The sequence below is a fragment of the Balearica regulorum genome, chromosome 15 (genome assembly GCF_011004875.1).
Source record: "Balearica regulorum gibbericeps isolate bBalReg1 chromosome 15, bBalReg1.pri, whole genome shotgun sequence".
Taxonomy (NCBI): Eukaryota; Metazoa; Chordata; class Aves; order Gruiformes; family Gruidae; genus Balearica; species Balearica regulorum.
The window spans coordinates 16,862,025-16,884,797 of NC_046198.1; the positions used below are offsets into that span (position 1 = coordinate 16,862,025).

The 22,773-nt window shown below is 37.1% G+C and overlaps 1 protein-coding gene across 3 annotated transcripts in view; it reads left to right on the top strand.

Moving 5' to 3' along the window:
- Positions 1 to 22,773, top strand: part of SMG1 (SMG1 nonsense mediated mRNA decay associated PI3K related kinase) — a 66,924-nt gene that overhangs the window by 13,163 nt on the left and 30,988 nt on the right. For all 3 annotated transcript variants that reach the window (XM_075767872.1, XM_075767874.1, XM_075767875.1), the window contains 21 exons: positions 4,978 to 5,114; positions 7,377 to 7,435; positions 8,211 to 8,424; positions 9,244 to 9,369; positions 9,465 to 9,537; positions 10,209 to 10,306; positions 11,895 to 12,068; positions 13,121 to 13,345; positions 13,810 to 13,911; positions 14,336 to 14,605; positions 15,175 to 15,305; positions 15,994 to 16,155; positions 16,630 to 16,748; positions 17,507 to 17,594; positions 17,679 to 17,780; positions 18,221 to 18,361; positions 18,672 to 18,871; positions 19,148 to 19,344; positions 20,029 to 20,196; positions 20,761 to 20,915; positions 21,993 to 22,138. In XM_075767872.1, the coding sequence (XP_075623987.1) occupies positions 4,978 to 5,114; positions 7,377 to 7,435; positions 8,211 to 8,424; positions 9,244 to 9,369; positions 9,465 to 9,537; positions 10,209 to 10,306; positions 11,895 to 12,068; positions 13,121 to 13,345; positions 13,810 to 13,911; positions 14,336 to 14,605; positions 15,175 to 15,305; positions 15,994 to 16,155; positions 16,630 to 16,748; positions 17,507 to 17,594; positions 17,679 to 17,780; positions 18,221 to 18,361; positions 18,672 to 18,871; positions 19,148 to 19,344; positions 20,029 to 20,196; positions 20,761 to 20,915; positions 21,993 to 22,138 (3,087 nt within the window). The remainder of the gene's footprint in view (positions 1 to 4,977; positions 5,115 to 7,376; positions 7,436 to 8,210; positions 8,425 to 9,243; positions 9,370 to 9,464; positions 9,538 to 10,208; positions 10,307 to 11,894; positions 12,069 to 13,120; positions 13,346 to 13,809; positions 13,912 to 14,335; positions 14,606 to 15,174; positions 15,306 to 15,993; positions 16,156 to 16,629; positions 16,749 to 17,506; positions 17,595 to 17,678; positions 17,781 to 18,220; positions 18,362 to 18,671; positions 18,872 to 19,147; positions 19,345 to 20,028; positions 20,197 to 20,760; positions 20,916 to 21,992; positions 22,139 to 22,773) is intronic.

Below are 22,773 nucleotides of genomic sequence, written 5' to 3' on the forward strand. Positions count from 1 at the left end.
CTATGTATCTATGTGGATTTTTTTTTTTGTAATATATGGTCAGATGGTGTTGATGGAAACTCATCTTGTATTTACTGTTTCCCTGCACTGAGACTGCCTCCATAGGTTAGGCAGATCTCTCGACTATATGGCTTATGCTATTGATCTTTTCAGTTTCCTTTAAATAGCTTCTGAACCCTTATTCACGTTAGCCAAATTTAGCAAAGAGATCAAAGGCTCCAAGAAGGAGAATTTACTCTTAGATTTGTTGAAAAGTGATGCCTGAGTAAAAAGCTGTTAAATACCGAGTCCCTAGTGTGGGAAAACCTGCAATGGTGTGCTGAACCGTTGTCTGTTCCCACCGACTTGCAGGTCGGCTAGTCATCCCATCGCACCAGGTGGTTAGTCAGTAGATGTGTGCTCCTGAACCAGCCACAACTCATGCTCCCTCTGGCTTGGCTGAGGATTAGAGGCCAGGGAGGAACCGGAGGCATCATAAGAATGTGGGCAAGGTCTTGGGAGATGCAGTGAGAGGAAATCCGGAGTTGCACAAGGGTGCAAGAATGCTGGGCCTGCGTTTTTGAGAAAGGAGGCTTCACTTTTCCCATTATTTGGCTTAAATCGTAGTGTTTTTTTAAAAAGGAAGTTACTCCAAGGGCTTTTGAATGAAAATAGAAACTCTGTTTGACTAAGCACTGTCATTTATTGCATCACTTAGTGTAAGTGGTAGTTGAGCCACTGACAGAAACCGTGACTGCTTTATGCCAGGCATATTCTAAACATATGAAGACACGGTGTTTCTCCTCGATTTGTATTTCAGAGGAGACAAAAGGTGAAAGAGTGTTCAGTGTGCTTTGTGGGTGGAAGAACTAAGGTGCAAGTGGTGACATGACTGTTGTGAAAGCCTGATCTTTGGAATGGGTTAAACTCAGACTTTATAATCCCGTTCTAGTGTCTTGATACAAAAATTATTCAGTTCTTTTAGTGTCTTAAATTATGTCTATGTAGAGGAAATAGCGAATTGTCTAATAGAGAGCTCTGTGTAAATAGTACTTCTGGTAGTGTGCTTGTGCATGAATTTCCTATTAGTTAATACTGGCAGAAATGTTAGGAATTACAATTTCAGATGACTGACGTTGCTGCATGTGACTTGTACGCTTCTGTATGAATTCTGTCCTCTAGATGTCAGATCTCAAGAGTTTTCTCCTTTTTAACAGGGTTGTCTTTGTGATTGTTGTAGGTTTCAGCAAGTTATTTTGATTTTTCATACAGTCTTCAAAATACAGTGTGATTATGTTGCAACAGGATCTTATTTTAAAAATTCTTTTATATTTTCTTGTTTCTTAGTGTGTGCATTAAGCAATTTTTAAAATAAGTGTTTTCTGTGAGTGAGTTAGCATGTGGCTGAGACCTTGCTGATTTTTTACAAAGTGGAAGTCATACTAGTGTCCATTAACTAATGCTTTGATTAGTATAGTTTCAGTCATGGTCTTTGGTTTATTCTTTATTTTATTTTTGGGTTATGATTATGGCTCCACAGACAGCTAATGCTTACTCTCTTGGGGAATAATGCCAATGTTCATCAGATATTAACTGAAAAAAAACAGAGCTGCTTTTAGTAGAGAGTTTTGAACAGTACATCTTGTTCTAGCAGCATTGTTTAAAATGTGTGTCTCATACTAGTAACCTTGGTGGTGGTAGTTTTATTTATACAGTTCTAGTTTTAGGATTTTTTTTGTCTGTAGAACAGCACAACCGTATTTCAAAATAAGTTACAGTTTTCCACCAAGAGATTACAAACAAAAAGATAAACACAGAGAAGACAACACTGAAGTTGCAGGTTGTGGATTTTATAGTTCAAGGCTTATACTTACTGTTGAGTTTTCACCTAACACTGAAGAGTCGACCAACATTTTTAGGGACAGAAGGGGGGACTTTTTAGGGACCTTGCAAAGATCTAGAATATACTTATAAAAAGTTATTTAGTAAAAATAATTTTCAGTGTTTTCCAAACCACTGTAACGTGGTTTGCCCTTAAGAGCAGTATTAAGTGGCAGAGCTCAGTGCAAACTGGGAGTAACAGAAGTGATTGGTACTGTGTGTTCCTGGTCCAGGTTAGGGTTGGTAGAGTGCAGCTGTAGGAATATTGTAGAATAGACTTTTCTCTTTCCCTTGAGACATATCTGTTGTCTTGGAAAGGACTGTATTATGGGGTGGCCAATGCATTGATTTATTCAAGGACAGATTCATATTGCTGTTTTGAGAGGCTTCATATGTAGACAGTGTAACAGTGAAACAAGTGTGTGCAGATTTGATTCAGTTTAAGCTTTCAAGATACGTTACTGAATGTAGGACATGGTACTTTCCTAGCAGAAGAGTTTTCATGTGGAATTAATGCATCAATAGCAGTTGCACTTATTTTGTGTACCGTAGTATGTGTTAATTTCCATTGTAACCAAGCTTTAAAAGAACTTTCTTGTTTGCATATGTTTTGTTTCCAAACTATTGCATTTGAACTTTGGAGAAAAAAAAAAATAATCTTTTGGAAAAAAAAAAAAATCTTTTCCTTGGTCTGGCAATCTGGAAAAAAACTGCCCAGGTTTTAAAGAAAACGGTAGATGTAGTACACCCCCGGGCAGGCTGCGTTTTTTCCTCATAGCTCAAGTCTGGGCAGAAATACAAGGAGATCTTCAGCAAGTGATCATCTAGTAGGGATTGCGGTTCTTAGTCTGGCACCATCACTCAGGAAGACCTCAGATGCTGCTTCAGAAGGTATCTTTGATCATAATTCCTTGTATGCTTCTCACCAGACATGTGGCTTTTCATCCACCATGGAAGACTCTGATTTCCAGATAAAGCAAGGGAAAAGAATCTTAATTCTTCCTAAATGGATATGTATGCCTTAGTCTTCTGTAAAATCAGTAACATCTTAAAATAGCTCTTCATACCTGTCAGATAACATCTCAACATGTCTTGTGTAGTTGTGCTAGCTAGGAACAAAACGTAGGTTTGATCCTTCAGACTCTCATTGCTATTTTAATGTTTGCTAAGCCTGCCTAATCCTTTGGAATGTCAGGTGTCTTCAAAATGAATTGCTTAAACTGATGCCTGGCAAGAAACAGATTATCCAAGCTTATTTTATTCATATTCTCTTTTAAAATTCAAAAAATAAAGACATGAAAATAAGGTTGAGAATGTTCTTCATGACTATAATACAGAAGACATGATCTACAGTAGATGATGTCATGACCTATAAGAGTTACTGGCCTGTGGGTGGGTTCATAGGATTCCATAATACACAAGGACACAACGGTTTTTGTTTCTTAAATTTCTTTATTACAAGTCGCTACAAATTACCACTAGTAAAGCATATATACTTATAATTAATTACTTATACGCACACCTATATATATTATTCAAAGTGTTACTGGTTGAGCACTCGCAAGAGTTCTCCCAGGAGTGGGACCAACTAATGACAAAGTCTCACTTCAAAGATGATATGCATCACAGAGCCTGGAGTCGGTCAGGCGTCCCCAGCGAGGGACCAGGAGATCTTGCGTAGTGAAGTCTTTGTAGGGGGACCTCTCAGGGAGAAGCTCCATTTTGGGTGGAAAGTGAGTTATTTTTATATTGTTAACGATGTAAGGAGACATAGGGTATGACCACCTGGAACCACCAGTAGCTTTGACTAACTACTGCTTTTTACCCAGAACAGCCAAGAGACAGTGCTGTTTTCTCAGACCAATGTTTGCTTTCCTGGTCTGTTTTTCCAGCTGGAGCAGCCAATAGCTGTTGCCGATTCCTGCTTTCCCAGGGTGTTTCTCACCTTTCCAAACAATAAGTTTGTTGTTGCAGTTTCTTGGTTTTGCACTTATAAGGGTATCTCGGGAGCTGGAACTGGATGATCTTTGAGATCTTGAGGCTACCCAAACCATTCTATGATTCTACGACGTCTCAGGTTCTGTAGGTATCTGGGTTCCCAGGCCGGGTTCTCAGGGTAGCAGTTCCCAGGCTGGCAGACATCATCTGTCAGTGTTTTACCATCATAACCAGGTTGCCTTTATGGCTGCTCCCATCGGATGACGGGTGCATAACATAGCAGAGAAAAAAGCTGTCTGTAGTTGTCTTGCGTGCTCTTGTAAGAGTCGTGGTGACTAAGAAGACCCCATCGTGTTCCGTGAATCCTCTAATTTTAATCACCATGAAACATCCAATGTTAAACTCTTGAAAAGAAACTTTGTTTCCTTTTTGCAAATGAGGGAAATTAATTGTTCGTATGAATTCATTGTAATTGGTACCTCAATCAGGGAAAGTGAGTTGTGACCTTCCCTGGTGTCAACTTAAAGGAAACGTTTTCTTAGGAAGATGTTAATTCTCCTGTGTTATGACCCACTTAAATCAATAGCCTCTGCACCTGTATACTTGTGTTCCTCAGTAGAGGAAGAGTAGATCTATTTCCTTTTCAAAGCGGAACCCTGCTAGTTAGCAGAGGACGACTCAGGATCTTTCTCGTGCCAAAATGATAGAGAAAACCTTGCTTCTTGGTAGTTGCTTGAGCTTAAATCTGGTTCTTTGCTTCAAGAACCAGCTTGTTTTTTTCCGCAAGGTTTTCTTTAAGTATTGTTGTCTTATTTTTGTTTATATAGTCAGTCAGAAGTTTGATTTAACCTTACCACACACCCCCTCTTTTTTTTTAAGTTCCATTTCTGTAGCAGGGAACTAAATCCAGGTTTTTGTATAGAAGTAAAACATTTCTGCTTAGTTCTGAATGAGTTCTACCCAGGTACTGGGTTGTCCACTGGAAGAAAAGAAAGATTTTGGTAGCTAAATTAGATTTTACATTTAATTTTCCTCATATTAGCTTTAAAACAAATCAGGATTTATTTTTTACTTTTTTTCTCAAATTACTATTATGACTTGAGTCCACAAATAGACATTTCAGACTACAGATTGATGAAATGCTGTAGAAAAAGGAAAACATTGCCTTTTGTTTTTCAGAGCGATCGTTGTCTTATTCTGACGAGTCTCGACTGTCAAATCTTCTTCGGAGGATTACTCGGGAAGACGACAGAGACCGAAGACTGGCTACTGTAAAGCAATTGAAAGAATTCATTCAGCAACCAGAAAACAAACTGGTTAGTAATTTCTACTTTTCCATAGCACTGGAATATTTCTTGTTTTATAAAACTCTTTTTAAAAATCTGAGTATTGGGATATGTCTGTGAGGAATATCTGTATACAAGGAATTTCCTTCCACAACAAAGGAAAGTGTATTCCTGGATTGCCCGTCCTTTTCCGGCATTCAGGAATTTTTTTTATTGCTTGATTACTCATGACGTGTTGCCTTAAAGCAAAGTACATATTGCATGAGCTGTAGCAATAAATATGGCATGCATGTGGGTTTTGTGACTGGTCTTAGCAATATCCTCTGGATCCTTCAGCAAGGAAATACAGGAAAAAGGAAGTAAAACGTGGTGTTGCTTTTTCAAGAGCTGTTTCTGTATTTTAAAAAGATGCAGATATTTATAAAGTCTTGTGAATAGCTCATCTTAGAGTTACTTGACCTTCTGGCTAAACACTTTTGTACGTGAATTCCCTCTTATGGGAAGAGAACAAAATAAGTCTTTGTTTTCATTACATCTTTGGGGTTTTTAATGGGTGGTTGAACTCTCTCATACTTCAAGTATTTCTTAAGGATTTGGGGGGGGGAGTATCCCACTGTGGGTATACGTTTTTAATGTTACTTATTTTGAAGCGAAGTATTTAAGAGTATTTTGTCTGAGGCATCTCGCCTACTGTTTTGGAGAGCTTATGAGTTCTCCAGGTCTTGAAAAAGCAGAAGTGATGGTTTCACACCCTGCCACTCACTCACAGGCAGTGCTGTGATACTCCAGTGGTGGGTTATGTGACTATCCATATTTATAAGAAGTTGACTCATTCATTATATGTTATATATATTAATTGTGCCCTTTTCCGAAAGGCATGACACTTAAACGTTGAGACTTCCCTATTCTGTGCACCTAGGTATAAGCAGACCATGTGCAAGCCTAGCTGCTACTTGAGCTTTCCTCTGAAACAAAATCCTTGTTAATAGAAAGGTTTGGGGAGTAAATGCTTTCCACAATTAGTCTGTGGTTGGTTGTTTTTAATTACTTCTGTTACTCTCAAGGCATTTTTCCCCAGGTTTTTTTTTTGTAACTGCATTTTATTTGGGTTTATTGGTATCTCAGAACATGTTGGAATTGCCATTCTAATATCTAACTCAGTGGTGACAAACTTTGTACTTGTTAGTAGTCAGAATGTTAAAAGTTTGTCACTGAGAAACTTTTCTTTAAACTTCTCCCAGCTCTCTATTGAGAACAAGATCAGATGTCAAGTGATATCCATGATGTCAAGCCTAAAACTTTGTAATGGACAGTGTTTAACCTAGCAGTCAGTAGCTCCTGCTGTTGTTGACACGATTAAGTGTGGTTTGACAGAGTTCTTTTCATTCTGAGGGTTGAAATGTGTGTTCAACAAAGTAAAGTAGTGAAAGTCACTAGGCAGTGGCATTGTCATGTAATGGCATTGTGCTCCAGCTTCTAAATTGTATAGGTGCCTTCTCCCATCTCTTTTCTAGCCTCTTTTGCAGATACCAGGCACGCTTTTAAAATGTCCTGTGAGTTCTGAGGGGCCAAGCATGTGGACCTTTTCCCCCCAAACAGTGATGTTGCTCCAAACTTCACAACAAAAACTAGATAACATCCACTGAGTTAAAGATTAATATCTTTGTGCAGAAAGATAACTGGTCAAGAAAACTTCTTGTTAATATCATATATAGTTGTGGCTAAGGTATTATTTTGCAACTTAACTCACTAATGTGGGGTTTTTTAGTACATGTGGGGGAAAACAAGTATTTCTGGTTATGTTTACTGAGAAGCACTGGTTCATCGATCATAGTACTGTTTCCCAAAATAGTACTGTTTCTCTGATTGCCTAAAGAGAAATTTTTATCCTTCAGATTACATTATCTGATCAATTAAATATTCTGCTGATGCAATTGATCATTAGTATAGGAGACTAGGTCTTGAGTAGACGCTACTGATGAGCTGTATGGTGACTCTTAAACTTGTGATGTAATGTTATCAGCAAGAACTAAACTTAGAATGAACCTTGATAGCAGGCTGCCAGTGTATTTTCATGGCTACTGTAAATAAATATGGAATATAACATGTAGGATAATATTACAGTATTGCTTAATATAGTTCATGCTGGTCTGCAGTGGCCATGGAAAGCGTAATAGCGTTCTATTAGCAAACAGAATTGGCAATGGTGGTGTTAATGTGGGGGTAAACAGGACCTGGTTTGCAGAAGTTATTGTGCTGGTTTTATGCTTATGCCTTTCATGTATCTTATAGGTACTAGTTAAACAACTGGATAATATCCTGACTGCCATTCATGATGTACTTAATGAAAGGTAAGCTGGAAAAACTAAGCAGTTTGAAGGCTTTAAAGAGGAAAAATAATGACAGCACGAGGTTTGGATTTCAGTATAGAAATGGGCTGGAGAGCGGAAAGATTGAAAGAAATTCATGCACTAATTTTGGATGGGTGTGACGTTGCAGTAACAGGACGGAACTGGGGGCGAGTTAAGGCTTAGGCACATCACCGATACTGTTACTGTCTAGAGTACGCTTCACACGGAGAGAATTTGATGGACAAATGGGGCTTTTATGTTGTAGGTAATACAAAGTCGTCACAGCTATGTTTAATCACCTGGGTGTAGTAGTGTGCTGCTGTGGCTGTCTAGCTTGCAAATTGAACTTAAGTTTGTTTGGTGTTTTTTTTTTTACAACCTGATCTAATTCATTTACATGTAACTAATAGCATATGTAGAGGGAGCTCAGGTGTGTGTGGGCTTTTTGGTGGTTAGTTCTGTGTTATTACCCAAAGTCAGCTCTATGTTAAGAATTTTCTTCCTTGGATTGTGTTGCAAGTAGAATGGCCTATTTATTGCATACTTTTATTTAAGTTGATTTATTCCATAGAAATAATATTTCATAGAATTTTTCAGATTATTAATTTTTGATTTAGCTTCATCAATGCTGCTGCCGCTAAGTAGGAGAGAAGCAGCTCCAGTCATACGTATATATTTCTGCTTTAGTAAATATTTTAATTTGTTCATGGTTTCTTCTGTTCTGCTCTCATGTCTGGAGATTCCACATTTCTATTTTTTCTCCCCCAAAATACAGTAGCAAATTGCTTCAAGAACTGAGACAGGAAGGAGCTTGCTGTCTTGGCCTTCTTTGTGCTTCTCTGAGCTACGAGGCTGAGAAGATCTTTAAATGGATTTTTAGCAAATTCAGCTCATCGACAAAAGATGAAGTTAAACTTCTTTATTTGTGTGCAACCTACAAAGCACTAGAGACTGTAGGAGAAAAGAAAGCCTTTTCATCTTTAATGCAGGTAGGACTACAATTTAAAACAGGATTATTAATGATTTTTCCGGTGCAATGCTTGAATCAACTTTTTAAACTGGAATGAAAATAAGTAATGTTATGTTGACATAATAAGTAAATATAATTACAACTGGGAGGGAACTTTCTAACTGAATGGGATTCTTTGATTCTGATTATGTTAGAAAGGAATGTCAGGTCTTCGTAGGATGATACATGTTTTCATGCGACATTTTAGTATATATTGCAGATCCAAGAAGAATAATCTTGTTGAGACAAAAAAGAGAACTCAAGGGGAGTGGTACACAGAATCCAACATGTTGATCGCTTTGTGCTACCTCCCATTGACAATTTCTAACTTGACTTGTAGTTAGATCTGAGACAGAGTAAGGTGTGTGCAGACAAATGTCATCCCCTGGTTCAATACAGTTTTAGGGTCTGTTATTTTGGGTGTAGAACAGCTATGTCTGGGTCTGTGCTTCCATTTATTACTTTACAGAGCCAAAAAGCTTCAGAAGGAGAAGCAGGAACTTAGAATAACTGGTTGTTCTGTCGCTAAAGAATTAAAGAAGACAGTGTCCTTGAACCTGGGTCTGCCATATTTCAAGCAAATGCCCACTTGAAATGATTATTTTCATGTAGTATATGTGATGCTTTTTACACTTTTCCTTCCTGCAGAAAGAGTATTGAGATGTTTCTGATGTTTGAGTCAAAGCAGCTTGCTAAAAAGTGCTCACATTGAATAAAACTGTGTATGTCTAATATCGTAACTTTTTCACATGTTGTTTTAATGAAATGAAAAGCCTAGCAGCTTTGCTTTGCTTTTTAGCTTGTAATGACCAGCCTGCAGTCCATTCTAGAAAACGTGGATACACCAGAGTTACTGTGCAAATGTGTCAAGTGCATCCTTCTGGTGTCCCGATGCTACCCACACATTTTCAGCACCAATTTTAGGGTAAGCTTGCTTGGTCCTCTGTATTTCCTTTCTTGCATAGAAGTGTTGGAGAAGCAAACTGGGTAATTAACCTTTTTTTCAAAATTGCTTTCCAGGACACAGTGGACATACTGGTTGGGTGGCATATAGATCACACTCAGAAACCTTCATTGACGCAGCAGGTGTCTGGTAAGCTCGTCCAAAGAGTCACTACTGGGGTCCACCCTGGCCTCCAGATGATATGGGTTTCCTTACGCAAGTCTCGTCCCACTGATGTGAAGTTGAGATTATGCCAAAATGAGTTTCTGGCTAAATAACAAGAGACTTTATTCTGAATTTTTTAGTAAACTTGCATTTTTCATTTTATGTCTGGAAAAATGGGATGCTTTATTCAGGCTACATTTAAACATCAATTGTTTTGTGTAACTTATTAAGAAGTTTATAGAGCTTAAGATATTTTCTGTGAAAGAATATATTTTCTCCTATGTACCTCTAGAAAATCTTTGTGGTAAAGGCACAGTACTGGCATTTAAGAAATTGGGAAACTTCTTCCTATAGCTATAGCAGTTGTCTTGGAGTTGTTCCCAGCAAGTCTGTTATGTTTCCTGTGTCATAGTCCTAGATTCTGTCCTTAATGTTTAACTGCTGTGGGCGGGACTGAACCTTAAAATGAATTTGTCAAAGGGGCAAAAGAGGAACATACAATTTATACTTATTTTGAAAACAACTTACGTTAAAATTTTCATGGAGATGACCTTCTCTTACCTTAGCAACTTTCACCTTGGCAATATGCAACTAAAATTTAATTTTGCTATGTTACCTCGTTCCTGTGTTTTAATTAGCCTGGTATTCTTATACAGGATGGCTGCAGAGCTTGGAGCCCTTTTGGGTGGCTGATCTTACTTTTTCTACCACGCTCTTGGGTCAGTTTTTAGAAGATATGGAAGCTTATGCTGAGGTAAACAAGACTTTACGGTGTATACCAGAGTTAACTGTGGTGGATTTCTTAATAAATCCACAGCTGTGATTCTTGTGGATGCATTATATTTGTAGAAAATGAAATGATAGGGTTTTCCTGGGGAAAAGAGGCTCAAATTATGGAGTATACTTAAGGCATGTACAACGACAATTCTACACGAATCCTCGTGAACTGCTTCAGTATCGTAGCTGGGCTTTCAGCCCTTGTCATTGAGAATATCATGTCATAATAAAAACAATTAGCCAAACAAGAATGCCTTCATTGTTAAAAAACTGCAGTGAAGACCTTTCACAGTCTTTCCTTGATATTTTCTCTAGTTGTCCAACTCGAGAGTTTTTCAGAAGTGACTTTTTGTGGGGGGAGAGTGATTCTTAGTGCTTCCCTAGATTAATGGTAAATCTGTCCTTTTTTTTTGTTTATAAAGGAATGGATTATATTGTGCAGGAGATCATGCAGCAGGAACTGATATAAAATGAAATCATACTAATTTAACATACTTTTGTTTTTACTTTATAACCTTAGTTAACGGGGTGTAGAGTTTATCTGAAGCTGTCATTAAAGGAAGAGTTTTGGTTTGGGGGCGATATGTTGTTTTTTTCTTAAGGCATATGTGCTCATATGCTTATAACTAGATCATGCTATATTATATATGTTAACATGCAGATCCTGTAGGTGAAATTGTACTTCCAGTATAATCTGGTTCACTCAAAGCAGAATAAATAGTTTGATTTTCTTAGTGTACTTCCATGTACACCAAGGCTTCTGATGGTAAAGCTTGAAGAGTTAGTATTCACAGTGTCCCGCCAGCAGAAACCTGCGCTGCTGTGGCTGTAGGCACATGGTCAGGTAATCACGGCAAGTGATTAGTCAGTGCAGCAAGTCGCTGCTTATCAGCTTGTGTGTCGAACTGGACACTGCGCGTATTCTTAGTCACGGAAGAGTTTTAAGATAACATGCGTTAACTTAAATTGTGGAGGAGGTGGTTCCAGCTAGTGTGTGTTTATCTCGGTGGGGTAGACCAAGGCTATATCTATACTAATGAGATCAGCACTTCTGGGAATGTTCCCGGGTACTGATGCCAGCTGGCATGGAGTAGCCTGCTAGTAAACTCAAGGTAGCTGCGTGTAAACAGTGTGATGGGAACGGCCACTCAAACATCCCGACGCCAGTTTATGGCTGGGAATTGTTTGGGAGAGCAGTAAAAGTGTGCAGAGAACTGTTGTAACAGTGCGGCGATGAGGGTGATTGTGTTCCAGGGGCCAGGAACATCATAAGCCTGTTTTAATTTGCAAGATACAGTCCGAGTACTCTGTTTCAGTGGCTAAACTAATGAGCAGCAGCTCGTTACTGCTCTGTGACTTGCTCATTGTCATTGTGTGCCTGTGTCCCATCTTTGTATGTATGTGAAGTTGGAGATACTGGACAAATATATCTGTAATTGGACAGTATCTAGAATATGTCTGGTAAACAGATGGATTAAGTATTTTCAGTCTCCTGTTTTGATCTTGTCTGCATGTATTATAACTGTTAATGACGTGTACTGATAGATAAAACTTCTGCGCTGTAGGACCTCAGCCATGTGGCTTCTGGGGAATCGGTAGATGAAGATATTCCTCCTCCTTCAGTATCACTACCTAAACTGGCTGCACTTCTTCGGGTTTTCAGTACTGTGGTGAGGAGTATTGGGGAACGCTTCAGCCCAATTAGAGGACCGCCAATTACAGAAGCATATGTAACTGATGTAAGAATTCAAGTTTTTCTTGTTGTTCTTTGTTGCTGATGTTATGATGCTCTTCACTGTTGGGTTTATTTAGGTTTTAAGAATTTTACATGAATATGTGTATGCTCAGCTTAGAGCAAATGTATTTTCTTGAACAAAAGTGCTACAAGAATTTTATTAAATATTAAGGTACAGATTGTAATGACATATAGGAGTTGTATGTAGCAGAAACTAACACTTTTAGGCATTTTAACTTCATGCAGCTAGGTTTATGCTTGTGTTGTCCGTCTTTGTAACCATAATGTTACTATTTATTCAGATTGCGATGATGCTGTAAAAACTGAATTCGAATTATGACTTCAATTTTATAAAATGTAGAGGTTTTATCCATGATGAAATTATATGAATCAAATCTGATAGCAAAGTCCTCTTGTTCTAAAGTATGGTATCAGATGGTGTAAACTCAGAATAAATATTATATAATATGCTAAGTAGCTGCTATACTTCTGTAACAGGAACTGTAGAGGATGTGAATGATAAATAAATAAAAAAAAAGTTAAAAAAAATACCTGCAATCGCAATCTTGTTACTGCATGAGCTGCACAACTGGAATTTATTCCTCTGTGGAGTTCTGTGAGGGACAAAACTTCTCGGATAGATAGTGTATGGATTTCCTAATTAAAGCCAAGACAGTTATGTCGCTTGTGTCTTTAATCTATGGAGGATTCTTGTGACAAAAGCTCAAGAAAAGAAAAATAGTCTGTCTTTTATGAGAGGAGTTCTGTTGACATCAGTTGGAACTGAGCAGAATTCTGAATAATGAGTTTAAGTTTTCTAGGTCTTTAACTGACTTGGAAACCAGGCAATTGAAAGTTTTTGTGTTTTTCTTATACTGCTGGAGTGTAATGCTGTGATGTGCAATATTCAGAATATGCTACTGACAGAATTTACCAAGCTGCAGGGTAGGTGATGGAACAGGATCTCAAATAGATGTGAATATAATTAAATAGCATGCAGGTCTTGTCTCCTCTTTTTTAATGGAGCTTAATTTAGGTGTGTTTTTAATTTTCCAGGTTCTGTACAGAGTAATGAGATGTGTGACTGCAGCAAACCAAGTATTCTTTTCTGAAGCCGTACTTACAGCCGCCAATGAGTGTGTTGGTGTTTTACTTGGCAGCCTAGATCCAAGTATGACCATACACTGTGACATGGTCATCACCTATGGATTAGATCAAATGGAAAATTGTCAGACTTGTGGCACTGATTATATCATTTCAGTCCTGAATCTGTTGACACTGGTTTGTACATATTTTTATTACTGCGGTTTTCCCATTGGAAAATAATATTTTCCCCAAGCAACCTTGCTTTTTTGTGTGTATATTAGAGAATATTTAAAACTCTTTGATCACAAGCAAGAAATTCCTCTTCTAAATGCTTGTATTCTTTTCTGTAAAGCTTATGCTGCTAGCTTGTTTATGCATTTGGCTTGTTTAGTTTTAGCCTGAGTGTTTGAGTCTGTTTTGTGTTGTTTGTTTTTTTTCTCCCTGGCTTCACTGTTGGACAGTGCCATTTGGTGCTGTTAAAGCCTGAAAATAACTAATTCTCTGAATGTGAATTTGGGAGAGCAAATACAAAATACTTGCATTTCTGGGAAGCTGTTTTTTTCTAAATATAGTGTATACAAGCTAGAAAAACAGTATTTTAATTAAATCTTTAATAAAAAATTAGGTAAATATATCTATCTTCTTGTTTTTATCCCCAGATTGTTGAACAAATAAATACAAAACTACCATCGTCGTTTGTAGAGAAATTATTTATACCGGAGTCTAAACTACTTGTTCTTCGTTATCATAAGGAGAAGGAGGTAAGAGTGGGTGACTTCTACAGGTATATTACAACAGCCTTCATGCGTTTCTTAAAATATCTTTGTTAAGCTGTAAAACTTCGTTCATCTTAAATATTTTTGTATATATCTATGAAACTTCTGTAAAGGAGGATGTAGCTAGTTCTTGGTTTTGGCATTTAGATTTGGTAATTGGCAAGTTGGCCATCATACCAGATAGAGAAGTCCTTAGTTGACATGGCTTTCGTACTCAACATGTTACGTGAATGATCCAGAAAGTAATTAATAGATTCTGTAGGTAGTACTTAATTACAGAAAACTGAAGGTAGGTGTCTGAATAGTCTAGTCTGATACATAGATAAAGAAGCATAACTTTAAATTCTACATTGTTAATGTATTTTATGATTTTGTGCTAATTGAATGTTACTGTAATTATATTCTCAAGGTTGTTGCAGCAGCCCATGCTGTATACCAAGCCGTATTGAGCCTGAAGAACATTCCTGTTTTGGAGACTGCTTACAGGTTGATTCTAGGAGAAATGACCTGTGCTCTAAATAGTCTTCTCTATAGTTTACACCTTCCTGAGGCCTGTTCTGAAATCCAGCATGACTCTTTCAAGAAGCATATATTAAATGTGGATAATGCAAAGTTTGTTGTTATATTTGACGTCAGTGCTCTAAGTACTATTGGGAATGCTAAAAACTCATTAATTGGGGTGAGTAAAACTCTACAGAAAGTTCGTGCAATAAGTGTAAAACCAGGTTTTTTTCACTTAAAATATACCATGATGTATTTCAGCTGTAGTGCGCATATGTATAATTAAAATTCTCATCTTTGTTTCCTAACTTACATTACAGAAAATCTTCCAGTGTTAAAACTTAGGGGAAACAGAACGGATGGGTTCTGTCTTGAGTCGGTGCATAATGAAAAGCAGCTTCTAGGGGAGAGTGTCTTATCAGGGTTATTTATGGATTGATTCGAAGACCGTCATAGTAATTCTTTTTGAAAATCAGGACAGACAAAAGTAGCTTTAGCATGTCCTCTGGTAGTATATCAACCATGTGAAAACACTTGTTCCAGATCTTTCAAAATAAAAACATAAACTGCTTTTAAGAGGTTGTTTAAAAAGGGGAAAGAAGAGTTACAATGAGGGTCAGAAAACTAATAGAGTTAAATTATTTTGCTTGGGAAGAAGCAAAACACAATAATTAATGGTATGGAAACTACACTTAAAAATAGATCCTGTTTATTATCTGTCTTTGATTATGTCAACTTCTTTTATAGATGTGGGCCCTTTCGCCGACTGTGTTTGCACTACTGAGTAAAAATCTGATGATTGTTCATGGTGACATAGCCGTTCATTTTCCTGCTGTCCAGTATGCCGTACTCTATACGTTATATTCGCACTGTTCCAGGTACGAAGATTAGTAACTCCTCAGTATTTTAAGAGCAGTAGGACGGACTGATCTGAATAGAATGTATTGTCAGAGGGTTGAATTTAAATAGACTATTATGATTAAGCTTTTGCCCAAACTTGCCTAATCAGTTTTTACTTTCGCTAACTGCAGGAAGTCTGTATTTCAGCCAAGAAAGCATATCCTGGCTTAAAATTTGGCATTTTATTCAAAGGCAGATTAGAAGTCTTGTGTTTGAATAGACATAACAGGGAGAACTCTACTGAAAGTAAATAAGGAAAGATTATTTACTGTTTTGCTTACTATGAGATCTAGGAGAGGTAATGAAATGTAAACAACACATTGTGGACCTTATTACTACAAAATATTGTCAAAGTAAGGGAATACACTAGTCTAACTGTTACTCTCTGCGTTTCTTGGTATTGGTTTGATACCAGGTTACTGGGCTGCATGGGCTGACGTAAAATTGTAGCTTTGTTCTCTTAGGCCAGGGATCAAAATACTGGGTTTGACATGCCGTGGTCGCTGTGTGGGTGTATGTTAACTGCTGCTGTTGGGGTTTTGGGGGGTGGTGCTTTGTTTTTTGGGGGAGTTGTTACTGTTTTTCCCCCTTTGTGTATACTTATATAAGGAAATGTCCCTAATCTTGAGGTGATTTTGTGGTTTATGTTTTTCCTTGCCTTTTCAGGCATGACCATTTCATATCCAGTAGCCTCAGTTCTTCCTCTCCCTCTCTGTTTGATGGAGCAGTTATAAGTACTGTAACCACAGCAACAAAAAAACATTTCTCAATCATACTGAACCTTTTGGGGCTACTGCTTAAGAAGGATAATCTTACTCAAGATACTAGGTAACTAACATTTTCTTATTAATCAGGAGATTCCTCCCCCCCGCCAGTAGAATGCCTTAATTCAGAAACCAGGATAACTTTCATCTGTAAAACTTGGGGTAAATTTAACCAGTCAAGTATTGGGGTTTGGTTTGGGTTTTTTAAAGCATTAGTAATAAAATACCTGTGGAAAAAGTAGCTGCTCACTTTTATGCGTGAAAACTAGAAAAATTGAAACCATCAAGATCTGTACAGTGAAAGCAGAGCTACCAAACATCACTGAAAAATGGTTTTGCTCACTGAAAGTTCCCTTTTGTAAAAGTTACAAGGCTGTATTACTAAACGGCTGTGAAAGCTAGGGACATTTTTAATGTTGTGAAACCTTTTGTTTAAAAAATATGAGTTATGATATAATACTCATGAAGTAGTTGAAGGTATATTGAAAGGTATCTTTCTATAACTGTGTCGAGTGATTAATACTTTTGGTTTTTGAAGGAAACTGCTTATGACATGGGCTTTGGAAGTGGCTGTTCTCATGAAAAAATCAGAAACATATGCACCATTATTTTCTCTCCCATCTTTCCATAAGTTTTGTAAAGGACTTTTGGCAAACAGTAAGATACTGCATATTTTTACTCATTAACTGTCTTTTACTTGGCATAATTAAGTACATAAGTGAGCTTGTCATACACCACTGACAGCTGTAACTCTGCTCGTTGTTTCATTTACTTCTAGGGATATTTCCAGTATTTATTGCACAAAAACTTATGCTGTCCTTCTATAGCTTTTCTGAAATGACTCCCTATTACTTAATGCAAACAATTATTTTACTAAAGTAATAATTTGTGATTGTGAAATTGTTCTACCAAAAATGTCAGTGATGTGCTAGATCTTACTTCTAAGATTGCATTTTATTTTATCAAAAGCAGTGGAACCATTCCATAATGTGATGTATTGTTTTGGATTTCAAAATAACCTGGAAATAGAAATATGGGAACAAATCCTTTTAGTAGGATAATACTAGTAAAAGCAGTAACTTCCCAAGGCCAGGAGTTGCTACCTTTAGCTTTAGGTTTTTTCCTATTGAAATATATTGTATACAATGCCAGTGTATGTAGACCATAGAAGGATTAATCCATTGGCTGTCAAAGGCCCATAAGTAGCATGTAGCACAGTGACTTTTTGTGACTAAGCATTTACTTGTTAGAGTAAAGCCAGACAAATCAAAAGAGAAGTATTGCTTAAATCCTGTCTCTCCTTCTACGAGCTATGCTGTAAAAATGTCTTTAGATGTTCTACCACAGCCAGAATAAGGTATACGTTATCTAATTCTAGCAAGAATAACTTTTTTTCTTTCAACTCCTTAATTTAGCCCTTCTGGAAGATGTGAACATTTGCCTTCAAGCATGTAGTAGCCTCCATGCCCTGTCTTCCTCCCTCCCAGATGACCTTTTACAAAGGTACTTGCACAGAATTCTGTATATTGTTTGAATTATGTTGTTAATGGAGAAGTTATCACCTCTTTTTCCTTTCTGATGATGCAGGTGTGTTGATGTGTGTCGTGTTCAACTTGTACATAGCGGCGCTCGTGTAAGACAAACTTTTGGAAAACTTCTGAAGTCAATTCCTTTAGATGTCGTATTGAGGTAAGTTGTTTGGATTAACTTCAACACAGAGAACAGTTTAGTATCTTCAATTTATCTGAAAAATAATGCCAACTGAATGTCATTGTACTGTCTTAATTTAAAATCAAAAATCATGAAGTGTCTTGCTATCTCTTCTGCTTTGTTACAGGTTTAAGAACAGTAGGTAGTACACAAAGTAATTAACAAATTTGATAAACTATGCAGCATTTCTTGCAGCAAATATGAATACTTGTAAGGTCCATGTTATGCAGAGCTTCAGCAGTGTTATGTCCTGCAATTTGTCTCAAAGACCTGAACTCTTGAAGCACTTTGTCTTGATACCGAAGTGTAACCTTATTTCCAATCATTGTGTGTGTGTGTAACTTCTTTGCATCACTTTTTATTCAAGGACGTTATAGCATGGGTTGTTGTTTGTTTCCCTGCCCCTCTTCTTCCTTCAGTAACCGTACCCACACAGAAATACAAGAGATTTCTTTGGCTATAAGAAGTCATATGAGCAAAGCTCCAAGTAATACATTCCACCCGCAGGATTTCTCTGATGTCATTAGTTTTATTTTGTATGGAAACTCTCACCGAACTGGGTAAGAACCTTCTTTTAAAGCTGAAATTCATGGATATTGAATTTATAGCAAACGATTCCAAGCTATATATAGTTTAAAATTTGTAATTATCTTACAAATTACATTACCTTCAATAATATTTTTTTTATGCTTCTCTAAGTATTTCTAAATATCTTCAAATACACACCTTTTTCCATATTTGTCTGTGTACATTGCTGCTTGGGAATAGTCCTGTGAGAGAGTTATTTGAGAGCAATAGGGAGCTGAAGTGTGTGCAGTATAAAAGTGTTACCACATGGACTTGTGTTAACATACTGATGTTTTCTTTCAGGAAGGATAATTGGTTAGAAAGATTATTCTATAGCTGTCAGAGACTAGATAAGAGAGATCAACCGACCATCCCTCGGAATCTGTTGAAGACTGATGCTGTTCTTTGGCAATGGGCTGTTTGGGAAGCAGCTCAGTTTACTGTTCTGTCGAAGTTACGAACTCCTCTGGGTAGAGCCCAAGATACATTTCAGACAATTGAAGGTAATGTAAAAAATACTGTATGTTTTCATGGGATTTTTTTTTGTAAGATTGTGCAGCTAAGAACTTCATGTCCAAGGCAAGAAGCACAATGGCTTTATTTTTCAGCGATTATAGATTTTAGCATGTTTGTCTGACACATCAAGAAATGCCATGGCAGAAGAGCAGTTGCATAATTATTATTAACTTTTGAGAGACTTTACTTTAGCATTGCTATCCCTTGGCACATTTAAATAAAATAGTCTCGTAACTCTTTGTCTGTATTTTGGTAATGTGTAGGTATTATTAGGAGTCTTGCAGCCCATACGTTAAACCCTGACCAAGATGTTAGCCAGTGGACTACTGCAGACAATGATGAAGGACACAGCAGCAACCAGCTTAGGCTTGTTCTCCTTCTACAGTATCTGGAGAACTTGGAAAAATTGATGTACAATGCTTATGAAGGATGTGCCAATGCCCTCACCTCTCCACCCAAGGTTTGTCTGTCTTACAGTGCTGGTGTTACTTGAAACAGTCTGTTGAACGAACAGTGTTTTCAGGGTTGTTAGGTCTTAACCATGGAACTTCACAAGAACTTCTCAAACACAGTTTGAGACTCTTAATTCATCTGACTCTGACTTTGGCTTATTCTTGGAGAACACATGAAAACAGGATTTAGTTCTGGAGTACCAGCTTGTACAGCGGTTCAGACCAAGCAAGTCTGTACTAGCTCTCATTTGTAGCAGTCACTTATTTGTAATTGTCAGCATCAGTAACACAATTACTTGAGGCTTTAAATTGCTTTTTGAGGAATATAATAACTGTAAACAACATATCCATTTGTGTAGTTCTAACTGCAAACCATTCTTCACTCTTGAAATACGCTGTTTAATTGCCAGACTCTGACGTGACAGTAATATATCATTTACAGTTAGCTCATTTCAAGATTTTTAACTTGCCAGTATGCCTGGCCAGTTGTGTGCTATGCGTGATTTCAGACCATCTGCGTTAATAGAATTAAAGATGCAGAATTTTACCTATTTCTTCATCTCTCAATTGAAAACTCAGCTGGAGAAAATAAACCTGTCCTGACTTTGTTATAAATTTTAAGTACTTGATGTAACTATTTTGATTCATGCAGAAGAACGGTATTGTAAAACTTATCTTTTCTGTCTTTAAAGGTTATCAGGACATTCTTTTATACTAATCGTCAGACGTGCCAAGATTGGCTAACGCGGATTAGGCTTTCCATCATGAGAGTTGGATTGCTGGCTGGCCAGCCTGCTGTGACAGTCAGGCATGGTTTTGATTTACTCACAGAAATGAAAACTAATAATAGTATCTCTCAGGTACTTGCTTTTCAAACTCTAGACTATTGCAAAAATATTCCTGTGATATTCTAAAAGAACTAAGCTAAGGCAATTGGTAGATTGTTCTGTAAAAGATTGTGTTTTTTAAAGCCACATTTTAAACTCGTACCTCTGTATTGACAGACTTCTGTGGTGAAGAGATACCGTAGGTTGGAGATTAGGAGGTACTGCATCCATATGGTCAAGTACTATACATTAATGAATGCTGTAGTTAGTTCACAATTTGAATTGAGCAGTTTCTTTTTAAGCAGAAGGTTCTGCTTAGATATTCATTACTTTCTGCTTCTTTATGAGTTCTCATATAGGTATAGACCATCACATAGTGATGGCTAACTATTGCCATTCAGGCTGTGGATTCACAGCATATACTCCTCCCTTAGCTCCTCTACTTTCTAAAAGCGGTGTAATGGGTGGATATGCAGAGCACTTCACTTGCAGAAGCACATAATGAAATACTGCTTTACCATTTCCAAGTATTTAACCATGTGCATAGCTCTGATTTTAGATGAGATTTGTTAAATAAAGCTTTTGCTTTGGTTTTAGGGAAATGAATTGGAAGTGACAATTATGATGCTGGTAGAAGCGTTATGTGAGCTTCACTGCCCTGAAGCTATTCAGGGTATCGCTGTCTGGTCCTCTGCTGTAGTTGGGAAGAGTCTTGCCTGGATCAATTCTGTAGCCCAGCAAGCAGAAGGGCGGTAAGTTTTCTCAGATAACTGGATGTTACAAACTTGCACGTTTTTTCCTTCTTATGCATAGTTCTGCTTCTGTTAAACTGTGGCGTGAATCAGGGCTACTGATCTAATTTCCATGTCAATTAAAGTCATTGTGTCTTTCAGAGATACCTAATGCATCCAGCATTTTTAGATACTTTAACTCTTAGTTTTAACTAAATTACCAGGATTTTAATGCAAATGGTGTTTCTAAGCTGTGTTTGTTCCTTAGTTTTAATACACGACAATACTATTTTCATATTGTATTTAATTTTCCATTGCAAAATATTATTGATGTAAATATTTTCTGATGAAGTTTCTGACCAGCGCCGTGATCTGATTACCTGCCACAGTTTGCCAAGAGAGGGACTCCGAGGGAGATGCTTTGCAGTTTTAGTTCAGCTTTGAAAAAGTGGCTTCTACGTCTATTGAAGTAGAATCTTTGGCTGCAGATACAAATAAGTGGGTCAATGTTCCAGATAGGGTATGCCTTCATTTTCATCTCCCTAAAGGAATGCATCCTTTCTTCTCTATGAAATGACAAAGGGACACCTTTCATTATTTACCTGCCATGTAAAAAAATCCCCAAACACAACAAAGAAATGAGGTTTTATAGTTATAACTATCTCTTTCCCGTTTTTGTAAGATTCCTTAAAATAATGTGCAGCTTTGTAATATGTGAGAAGTTTCTCAGAAATGTCAAGTTGAAGGAGTAAATTGTTGCCCTAGACCCAGTTTTACAATCCTCTATTAAATGACCTGTAGTTAATCAGTATTCAGCTTTACTCATTCAGGTAAAAAGTGTGACAATCAAATATAAAACTCAACTTCAATCTGTACTTGGTTTGAAGTTGGCATTAAAACCTGAATGGAAAAGCTTTTATACTATGCTATATCCTGGAAATTCAGCTGGTAAACTTGTATTCTACGTTAATCTCTTTCTTTTGCTGAAGGTGACACGTGAGCTTTTTGAATATTGTGGTAAAGAAATGTTTAAAATGCAGTCTATTTACTGAAAAAGTGGTTCTATAAAATGCTGACTAAAATATTAAACCATTTAAGGTTTGAAAAAGCAACTGCAGAATACCAGGAGCACCTGTGCTCCATGATGGGAGTGGATTGCTGCATAACGGGCTTTGACAAAACCGTTCTCAAGTTGGCCAATTCAAGCAGTGTGAATAATGCCAGCCCAAAGCATTCCTTGAATGGTCAGTATTCCTTGGTTTTCTTTAAGGGAAATGCAAGTTCATAACTGTGTGTACATAAAATTAGAACGTTCAATGATATAGCCGTGGTAATGACAGTGTCTAATTCTTAAAGCTGAAAACCTGTTTCTGTCTGCAGTTAAACTGAACTGCTTAATGCTGTTGAAACCGGTATTATGGGTAGATAGGAGGGTTTGCACTACTGAGGTCTAGCTGAATGAAACTAAAAAGAATAGGTAAAATATTTTGTAATTTACTAATTCTAAATTATTTTAGATAATTATAACTTAAGCCTTAGTATTTGACATAATGGTATCATAAATGCACCAGTTGCTCTGAGTTTTTTAGCTCCTCAGACTCCGTTACCGTATTCCCTTTCATCTTTGAAAAGGGACCTTCTTTCTTCCTAATTTAGTTCTTCTGTTTTCCTGTTTTGATGCTTCTTTACAGATATGGACTAAATTTTTCCAAAGCCTCCTTTGAAAAAGTTCTATTTAAAAAAAAAAAAAAAGTATGAGTAGAAGAATAATACTGTAAATGTTGTGTAACTATTTGATTATTTTTTTTAAATTAAGTGGGGTTTTTTGACAAAAGACATAGAAATTACATTTGAGTAATAAAATTGCTATTTAAAAATA